Consider the following 10,896-nt stretch of genomic DNA (forward strand, 5'->3'; position numbering starts at 1 on the left):
TACCTGATATTTTTTTGCTGCGCTTCCATGAAATTGGGGGACTTGCATGAGGGAGAATAAAGAGGGTGGGGGCTGAAATGTAATCTTCTCAGCAGAGGTGGGGAAAATAGATTTTTAGTGCCTTGGTGTCAGACATCAAAAACCCAGAATTGTACATTTAATACGTTTGATGCCCCCTGCCTGTTGAATGGTCCTGTCATCTGTGAAAAATTTAATTTCTCAAGCAAAAGCCAAGATAAATCCTACAACATTATTAAGACTCCCCGTCTGATAATTCTTGTAGCCACCGAGGATAGTTTCTCCTCCATAACCGATAACGACAGCAGGTTCTTTAAGTAAAGCAAACGGAATGTGGGGAAAATGTTTTTAACATTAAATAATCTTGTGGACTCGTAAATAGCAGGTCAGTTAACAAAATAAAGCGCATGCTTTCGGAAAACATTCTGACGTAGACTTTCTAAACGCTACTCGTGCACTTATTTTGAAAGAGTGTCAACGGAGGGACAAACTTCCGGCCCGTTTTTCTTTTTTTATTGACCGAGAAGTTGACCCACCAGCAGGTTTTTTTTTTTTTTCCGTGTAGGTGGAGAAGCTGAAGATTTCGAAATGATTTCCTCAAGCTTCAGGGACTGCCAGGTCAGTGACTCGGAGAGAGAAAGAAACTTTAAAGAAGGATGAAGAACAGAAAGCGACACTTTCTCTTTATTTGTTGCAATAACTAAGTGGCAGTAAGGATTGAGAAACATAGTTTGTATTATTGAGATATGTATATTTAAAGTGAAAAAAGGATAAAACTGTTAGTTTACAGAAAAATATTCATGCAGGGGCATAAAGCAGGCAAACCTCGATAAGTTACATGTCCACTGTTGATAAGTGTCCGGAACTTTTACAATAACAAGTAGATTTATTTAGGCTCTGGGTAACACTGAAATGAAATTGGCTGCCTTTACTCGATGAATCTTTAACCTCAGGTTGCTCAAGCCGACGAGACAACAGCATGTTTGTCATGGCTTACACACTGAAACCCAGCATTAACGTCTGCACCATTATTTTCCCGTTTCTTGCAGGCATGGAGGGCGGAGGGGCTTACATTGTCCACCAGCAGTAATGAGGCTTGTAAAATGTATGACGCCATACTCACGCAGGTAGCCTACTTAACACCCGAAAACACCTGTTCCACATGCACACGCAGTTTGCACACCGTGGGTGTTTCAGGCTGTTTAAGATCTAAATTGTGTTTTAACCCCCCAGTACGTGAAGTGGAGGAACGATGACAGCTTGGGAGGAATTGAAGGATGCATTTCTGCTGTCCAGGCAGCTGACCCAAATTTTGGTAACTAAATGTGGGGTTAACTATGCTTCTGATAAATATGGAAATAAGGAAAACAACAAAATAAGACTAAAGAAACCCTGAGATGTCTGATTAGTTTATATGCTGCAAGGAAAAACAATTAAATGTGGCTACTACTCTTTAAATAAACATGTTAGAGGTCAGTCACTTCAGATTATTTCAGTGTTATGTGTAGCTGGGAGGCCTCAGTTGTCAGCTGTCAGTTTGAGCTCTGATCAAGCATTTAGTTGTTGTTCATGCAAATGACTCTACCCTCCTTTGTGCAAGTTCAACACTTATTGATTCTCCTCAGAACTTGCAAGCTGCTTTTTAGTTTAGCTGCTGTAAACACACACGTTGATTGAATTGATTGATCCTAATGTCTGGTTACATAAGAAAAACAATTTGAGGTCTTCCAAGTTTACCATTGCTGACAATAGACACCCTTTAAAATGCTGGCTGCTTGCACTTATTCGTATCAGGGGCATACAGTGGAGTTAAACAACTCTTATTCTTCATCTCATGCTGCAAATAAACAGAAATGGAACCAAGAAGCTCCTGTAATATTTTACTTAAGTCCAAAGGCAAAACTTTACAAGTGCATGTGATTCGTTCCCCATGAGAACTGCAGCTGCAGAAACCTCCAGAAAGAAAAGACAGCTGTTATTTGTTTTTCCTGTAGTTATGGGGCATGTGATAAGTACAGGCCTGGAGCTAGTGGCAACAACAAGCTCCACCAGGCTGGATGAGCGTCTGTCAAGTGCTGTGAGGAGGACGGTGGAACTTGCCAACAGCCAGGACATCACTTCCAGAGAGAGACTCCATGTCCAAGCCATGGAGCTCTTCTCACACGGGTAAGGTCCAGAGCCAGACCGCCACAGCAGGAGACGCAATCACAAAGCAGCCCGTGCTTCATTGGGTTGTGTTTGAGCCAAATTTATCTTTGAATGTTTTCCTGCTCAGAAGGCCTCAATAAACCCATGATGACGATATGAAACCTGTATCAGTCAGCAAACCCAATTCTCTAAATGTTCAAAGTGGTTGTGAATTCACAGAAAACTGATTGAAAAGCATGTTTATGATTGAAATGCATAACAAATGTAAAATCAATCAAACAAAAACCTCAATAATTGACAGCACACAAACACTTATTTTTTTAAAAGCATAAAATGTGGTTAGTTTTAGCGTCCCTTATCCAAGAGCCCTGCACACTGCAACAGTTTTTTTTTTTTTTTTTTTATGTGCACAAAACTGGTTTTATCAAAATTATTTTAAGGGTTAATTATTTAACGCTATCAAAAATATTTCTGTTATAAATCTGTACAAAATCCTGATGTAATGACTTTAAAATGAAGTAACTTAATCATTCTCAGAGTTGTATGCTAAGAGAGACTCTTACATATTTAATCTTATCTGTCACTGGGGTCTGTAGTTGAAGTCTGAGTCGAAATGAGTTTCATTGAGCCAGAAGAAATAGGTTGAACTTGTGTTTTTTTTTTTTATACATAACACAGAAGTACAAGTGTTTTTTTTATTTATTTTTTATCAGGTGATATTCATTCCCTAAGTTATTTGCCTGGCCTTACGTGATACACTCTCTTACTACAGATTGTCTGCCAAGCTCTTCTGTAAAATTTCAGTCACAGTCCAGCAAGTAATATTTGAATTTTATATTCATTGTCTTATTTCCCCGGGGTATAGTCAGCTATACTGTAATATCGAGGAGCCATTTTGGCTCTCAGCATTGTCTTTGCGATACTTTCCAAGTCCCTCTAATCTGCTCACAAAGCATATTGACATTTGTGATTCTCCAGGTACCGATCAACGTTCCCTGAACTCGCTCTTTTTTTTCTTTTTTAAACCGACACATTTGTCTTGCAGAAATTTTCCGAAAGCCTGTGAGGCATGGGAAGATATTCTGCTAGACCACCCAACTGATATGTTGGCCCTCAAGTTTGCACATGATGCTTATTTCTACATGGGAGCCCAAATGCAAATGAGGGACTCAGTGGCCAGGGTGCTTCCCCACTGGAAACCACACATGCCTTTGTCCAGGTACAAAAGACGGCTTAATGTCACCAGAGATTTTTTTTGTTTGTCAATCTAAACATTGATGCCATGCATTGGGACAGTATGGATGCATACCTGCAAAACATACAGCATGTAAGCTAATGAGGCTTGTTTACAGTAAGTAGTTGTGCAGTGCTTAGTATTTTTGTTTAAAGTGTGCATGTATGCTTTCAAACTGTTAGGATGTTCTTTCACTCTGCCAGAGTAGCTTTGCATGATTCAAAGTTTGAAATAATATAAATATTTCCAGTATGCTGTGCATTGGTGCAGCTCGTTTGTAAATTCACTGTCTGAAATGAGCCATATTAGATCTTCTTTTTTTTTTAAATTTATTTGTTTACTTTGTTTTTGTGTGTACGTACGTGTGCACATACCTGCTCTCAGCTACCTGAATGGACTATATTCCTTTGGTCTCCTGGAAACTCGTTTCTATGACCAGGCTGAGAAAGTAGCCATGGAGGTGAGATTTTCTTCTCTGCTGTTATTCAAGCTGTTGCCATTATTGTAGCAGGGGGTTTTGGACTCTCGGTCCCTTTTCTGATTTCGTTAGTTCAACTCTGCAAGTAATTTGCTGTCAAAGACCTACAGGAATAAACAGCAGACCCTTCAAAACTCAGCGTGTAATGCATACAAAGTATGATATGAGGGTCGCTGAAAAGATTGGGGAGCATCATGTTGAGTGTTTAGAATGCAGTTATTTTGGATTGGTCATTTTAGATCTAGTTACTTATCAACACGTTCATCGCTTCTTCTTGCTTCAAAACGGCAAACTCTCTTGTGAAGGGGCTCGCTCTAACTCCCGACGATGCTTGGTCAGTCCACTCTGTAGCCCATGTTTGTGAGATGAAGGCAGAGTTGGACAAAGGCTTGAAGTTCATGGAAAGTAGAGAGAAAGACTGGGAGGTACGATGACTTTGTTCTTTTCTGTTTTTGATTAATCACATACAAGTAATCTGTTCCATAGACGACTGAATTATATTACATATCCAAATAGCCCCGGGAAAAGTATTTGAACTCTGTAATGTTTAATTCCAGGTAACTGACATGCTGGCCAGTCATAACTATTGGCACTGGGCTCTATTTTTCATCGAGAAGGTAAAGATGATAATGGGTTTTTCAGCCAAGCGGAAAGCTGGCAGTCAGTGTTTGTGGAGAATGTATTTATGATATTGTCTCCCATAGGTAATTTGAAGCCTGGGGTTGATTATATTGTAAGATTAATTTGTGTTTGCATTTGGGCAACTCAATTTATCCACGTTGCCTATTTCTCAGTGCTCAAGTTATTCAAATTTGTCTTCCTCACCTCCTCCACAGAGGCAACACGAAGCTGCTCTGCAAATATACGACACTCAGGTTGGTTTCTGTTGAAAGTTTGCATCTAAACTTTAATACTATAGCTGCCTGAGTACATACTCTTAGTAACTTCCAGAGTCACGCATACGCCACTGCACAACACTGCACAAGAGACGCAGACTAATGCAGTTTGATGTGCTCGTTGTGAGTCAAGAAGGTAAGCGTGAACAAAAATGAAAGTCAAATCCATATTCATATGTCAGAGCCAAGGAACCACCCACACTCCTTTCAGTGTCAACAGCCAAAGCGGATTATATTTCGTGATACTCCAAAAATAAGAGAGACAATTTGAAAGTACATCTCTTTGATGTCCTGCACCTTTAGAATAATACTTCTCAGCTAAAAGTTTGAACGCAAAAGAAATTCTGAAATTCACATCAGCAAAGTTCAGCATCTCGTTTTTTTTCTCTTCTTTACTTAATTTCTCTGAACTGTACACAACGTGGTCAGACGTTGTGTACAGTCATCATGGACACGAATGTCATGGTAATTCTTGGCTGACTTTCTTTGAAGTGTTAGGTGGATACACCTTTAAATATTTAAAAACAAGAATTTGGCTTAAAAGTTGGATTTTAGTTTAGATTTTTTTCTAATCCATCAAAGGTCAGAATCATACGTACAGGCTCAAATATTTAAATACACTCACTTAAGAGGTGTTTGCAGAACTGCGCACAATGCAGCCCCCCCCCTTTTATTTATGTATTTATTTTATTCTATTTTTGTTTGTTTTGTTTTCTTTGGTGGGTTTTTTGTTTTTTGTTTTTTTTCTGTTTGTTTGTTTTTGTTTTTTTTGCCTTGTTCACGTGATAGTACTTTTTTTTTTTTTTCTTTTTTTTTGTATGTGCCCATAGATTACACATTTTCCTGCATCCAACTGGTTTGCCACTGGCGTAACCAGTTTCACAATGGCAGTGTTTGTAATCACAATTCGAGTTATATTTTTCTGTACTTTTGTCATATTGGAAAATTATAAATAAAGTTGTCAAAAAAAAAATACACTCACTTAAGTCTATTAATAAGGGGTACTGAAGGTCGTACATTGTCTGGTAATTTGACAAGGTGAAGACCTGTTAACTTACAGCATACAAATTATTTGCTCGACATCACGCGCTGAATCGATCAATGCTCAGAGCAATGGGAAAGTCCAAGGAACTTGTGTAGATTCACACAAGTTGGAAAGGTCTCTCTGAGCAATTTCTAAACAACTGGAAATTCTAAGATCATCAAACTTCAAAACTATTGTACATAAGTAAAAGTTATTCAGGTATGTCACAGCTTTGCTAAGGTCTAGAAGAAGACTCAAACTATCAAAAATCCTGCCATGAACAGGAAGCTGCTGGAACACCAGGCTGAGCGTTCACAGTGAAGCATCGCTATGAACCGAGAAACAAAGCCCCTGCTGCAAAGTTCAAGCACAACTGAACTGAACCCACAGAGGCAAGCCTTGTGGAGAAAAGTTTTATGGTCAGACAAGACAAAGATTGAGCTGTTCGACCACAATGATGAGGAAAGTTTGGAGAAGTAAAGGTTAGAATAGGCTACCAGCTGTCAGTCAAGGTGGGGGTAGCATCAAGCTCTGGGGCTGTTTTCCTGCAGTTGATACTAAAGGACTACCTCCAACTTCTTCTTTACCTCAAGTCAACAGCTAGACAGCTGAAACTTGGATACACATTTGGGTCAGTGATCCTAAACACACTTTGAAACTGGTTTATTAAGTGACATTTAACCAAATATTAGTTATATACGGTATATGTATGTATGTGGCCCAGTTCTTGTTTTTTATAGTCCTTAAAGATGTATGCTCTACAATTAGTTAAACCCTGGAAAAAGAACAAAGAGCAAAATGACCATGACATTCATGCCCATGACGAGTGCATGTAAACGTCTGTATGTCCTTTGGTGATTAGAATGAATGGTGATGACAGTGTGTTGTGTTCAACTAAGGTTTTCAGGCGTTGCAAGGCCTCGGGAGCCATGTTGGACATTGTAGATGCCTGCTCATTACTTTACAGATTGGAAATGGACGGTAAGATATAGAACAAACTGCATGCTAAAAATACATCTCAGACACTCATCACACTCTGATTAAAATTCAGGAGTAATGCATTTTTTTTTGTGCTCATAGAATATGTTTAAAATGATGCCAGCTGGCAAAATGCTGCAACATTTCCTAATGTGTTACTAATGGGCTGATGGGCAACTGGAACAAATAATTTAAGATAATTTAAGACAGTATGGTGTTGAGTGAAACTGCTAATGAGGTGAGATGATCTCAGTTGCCATCCTTCATTAATTTGAACCTCAAAAGTGCTTTGTTGGAAATTAAGGTAATTAACAGAACCTCTGACCACATTTTCTTCCTGCTCTGTTTTACAGCTGACTATGCAGCCTTCAAGCTGTATTAGCGTGTTTGTGTTTCTGCATGTTTCAGGAGTGTGTGTGAAGGAGCGTTGGCAGGAGCTGCTCCAAGTAACTCGGCCTCACACTGACGATCACGTGACCTTGTTTAATGACCTTCACTTCCTTATGGTGTCGCTGGGAGCTAAAGAGACTGGGACTAGTCGGCGTCTGCTGGAGGGCCTTCAGGAATTGGCGAAGTAAGTTTCGTGCCATTTCTTCTCTTCACTGCACACCTCAACACTCTGTCAGGCTTACATAAGAACAACACAAGCCTTATGTAAAATGGAGACAAGACTGAGCGTAGGATGTGAGATAGAGTGTGAATACAGTCAGAGAGAGGGGCTTCCCTCTGCAGCAGATGCCTCTGAGGTTATAATGGCCTGTGCTCTTCGTTTCGTCGAGCATACAAACCACAGAACAGCTCACATTTAAAACCAGTCCTTAAAGCTGTCGTGCTTTCACTATTACTTAAGACGTGTTGGATTTCTTTGAAAGTGAGTTAAGTAAGAAAATGTAATTTTCTCCTCATCGCAGCTTTACTTTGAGTGTATTAGACGAGCTGCATGCATGTTCAAACGCAGCATGCATCAATTACATCTAGCATATTACTTTTTATTACCTGGGTCTTTGGAGGATTGCATAGTTTAAACTAATCCATATTTTTCCATATGGTAATTATACAGTCAGAGGCAGTCACTCAGAGTATTTGCTAATCTGAGAAAGCTTAAGGACAGTGAAGTGAATCCTTCTCAGAGGTCTTTGCAGCTTTCCCTCTAGATTGACTGCTGTAGGGAGGAGACTGGGCCGCAGAAGTTTGGATAAGTGCAACAGCAGCACTTTTTTTTTCCAAAGACAAACCTAAGAGAGTCATTCTCTGAAGTCATTGCAGATGGACTCACACTTCTTGAAGCTTTTAATGCACTTACAGTGACATAACAAGTGTTTAAATTCACATAATATTAGATGCACTTCACTGAGCTCGCTTCTGTTCAGTTCGTCTCCATTTGTGTGAGGAGGGCAGACTTAGACACCAATATGCTATCACACATGGAGAGCCTGCCACAAGGGAAACTACCACAAAAGATAAAGGAGAGGGAAATATTCCTGTGTCTTTACAAGTCAGCAAAAAATGTAGAAATAAACTAACTAGCCACAGAGTGTCTTTTTCCAGAATGTGTTCTTTATGTTTGCTTTAATTTTCTTTTTGCAAGACAAACCAGATCCCTGGATTTCTACTCTCACAAAATATTTAATGCTGATGCCTTCTTTGAGATGCAGCATTAACAGTTTTTAACTTGTTACTCTGTATCTTTGGCTCCTTTTTATAAGAAAAGTTTTTCTTGCACAGGGATCCAGGAGACAATCAGCAGCATCAGCTGGCCGGGACTATAGGGATACCAATGTGCCAGGCTATGCTGGAGTACAACCAGGGTAACTACGGTCAAACTGTGGAGCTACTATACCCTTTACGCTATCACATGGTAGACATAGGTGGCAGTGATGCACAGGTAAGTCTCAAAGAATTTATTAACTGTTAAAGAAAATCATTTCAAACTGCAGCTCTCCTAGTGAACTGCTGAAAATGTTTAAGCCTCGAGGCTTTACTATCTTTGGATATCATTGCTCATACTTTGTTTTCTTGAGCAAAAGTGAAATCCTTGATGCTGTAAAAACAGGTCAGAGGTTAGGAGTGTTGTGCAGAAAAGCTGCAGTCTTTCTATCTATGAACATACCAGACCGTGTGAACATGTGGAGTGCAGTGCACCAGTGTATGAATAATGAACTCTTTTATGTTATTTTTGTTCTGAGAACCGTTCTCTAAGGCGTCACAGTTTACATAAAATGTAACACAATCTAACACAAAATGCAGAATGTCCTTTTACAACTGAAAGAGGTTTGTGTCTAATAATGTGTTTGTGTATTGTTATTTTCAGAGGGATCTGTTTAATCAGCTGCTTATTCATGCTGCGATGAAATCGGAGAATAAGCACCACCAGAAGCTGGGAAGGTAAGGAGCAGCAGGGATTTCAGGCTTCATGCTTTGGGGTGTTTTCCCCCCAGTATCAGTGTGTTTTTGCATGGGAATATGCCGGAAGATTGTGCGAGGGGAAATAAAACCCCATCTTTCATTCACTGAAACACTGAAATTCCAACATAGTTTTGTTGCGATTGCTGTCCACTCCGATTTTCTTTAACTGCTTTCCATCTGCATACAGAGCACGAGCTGCTTTCATGCTCCTATTATGTAACTGACATCCATGTCTGTACAGCATGTTATACTTTCATTATTGATCAGCTTAGCCTCTCAGCCTGCAGTCTCTTTGAATCTGTGTTCATGTCTTTGCACTGTCTTGTGCTGAATTTCCCCAGATGTCTTCTGGCAGAGCGCGATGCCGTGAGGCCAAACTCTCCTCTGACCCATCGTCTGATGCAGAAAGCTCTTGCACTTCAGGACTAGAGGTGCACAAACCAGTTCCCATATAAAAAAACAACCATTGTGGGTTTAAAAGATTTAACTATCAAGAGCTTGGAGTGTTAAGAGAGTGGAAACCTTTCATGCAAATCTCATTGTAGTTCGCATTGAAGTTCTTTCTTACTATAGACTCCAAGTATTCAATAATTAATACACAGCTGTAAGCTAGTTTGACATGAAAAAATATGTAAAATTGAATTATTCAAATTTCTGCAATAACTTATGTGCAAATTTTTTTTTTTTTATTCATTCCAAAAATTGTTAATTTTATTCCCCAAATAATTGTATTTCCATTTTTCTAATGAAAGCTTTTATTACATTACATGACAGTGGTGGCGCTGTGCACTCTGAAGCTAGACTGAAAACAATGTTATTTTAAATGAGCCTTCTCTCACTTTCTATATTTAAACAAATAAACATTTGCTTTTATAAATATTCTATATTGATTGTTTAGCTTATCAGAGCTTCAAATGATGATTAATATTACTGCCACTGGATCTTGACTTGTGATGCTCAGCAATAAACAACCCCCCCCCCCCCCCCCCCAACCCTGTTTAGCTGGTTTAATGCTGTTGTACGTTTTATAAACCGTCTTAAGTCCTTTCATTTATTTAGTTACTGTACAGCTTGGTATGATTTTGAAATTGCTTTTACATTGTTGTAAAAAGATTTCCACTGGGCTAAATTGAGTAGCAGCTGTTCAGCTGGTGCTACAAGGCTGAACCCCGACTGAAAGGTGGGAATGTGGTGGTAATGCTGCTGAAATACATAAAAATGTGAGATTTAAAGAAAGAGAAAAATGTTTTGTTGGGGGAAAATAGCATTTTGAAATTTCAAATACCTAAAATGTTATATTGAAATTGATGTAACATTTTAAAATGAGCTTCCTTTGATTAAAAAAAATCAAAAATGTAACATTTATTTCTTTGATTAGAGTTTAAAAATAACTGATTTAATACTGAACACTTTGATCTATATCTATGTATGTAACATCAGCAATAGGCTGACAATGTCTATGATAAATGGTGTTGAAGAAATAATATACAAAAACCAATCTTTGGACTTTGAGCGAAATAAATTCGTCACAGTTGTGACTTATGAAGCACTTGAAGTGTGTGGTGGTGCGCTATAAAAACAGCTACGAGGACAATGCTTTACCCACATTCTGCTCTCCGTCTCTCATGGACAGCTGAAGGTCTGTATCTGTTTGACCAACACAGGGTTGCAGAACAGATGGCCCACAGTGGCGAGTACGTACACTGCATATTGG

The 10,896-nt window shown here is 39.1% G+C and overlaps 1 protein-coding gene across 1 annotated transcript; it reads left to right on the forward strand.

The window, feature by feature from the left end:
- Positions 1-246: 246 nt before the first annotated feature.
- On the forward strand, positions 247-10,731 carry ttc38 (tetratricopeptide repeat domain 38). The gene is made up of 14 exons (XM_026176635.2): positions 247-636; positions 1,068-1,145; positions 1,252-1,333; positions 2,013-2,184; positions 3,212-3,385; positions 3,785-3,860; positions 4,184-4,303; positions 4,436-4,495; positions 4,715-4,753; positions 6,698-6,779; positions 7,185-7,350; positions 8,502-8,661; positions 9,088-9,161; positions 9,524-10,731. The coding sequence occupies exons 1-14, from the start codon at positions 607-609 to the stop codon at positions 9,609-9,611; spliced, it is 1,401 nt and encodes a 466-aa protein (XP_026032420.2). The 5' UTR covers positions 247-606; the 3' UTR covers positions 9,612-10,731.
- The last annotated feature ends 165 nt before the right edge of the window (positions 10,732-10,896 follow it).

This window comes from Astatotilapia calliptera, chromosome 7, assembly GCF_964374335.1.
Source record: "Astatotilapia calliptera chromosome 7, fAstCal68.1, whole genome shotgun sequence".
NCBI lineage: Eukaryota > Metazoa > Chordata > Actinopteri > Cichliformes > Cichlidae > Astatotilapia > Astatotilapia calliptera.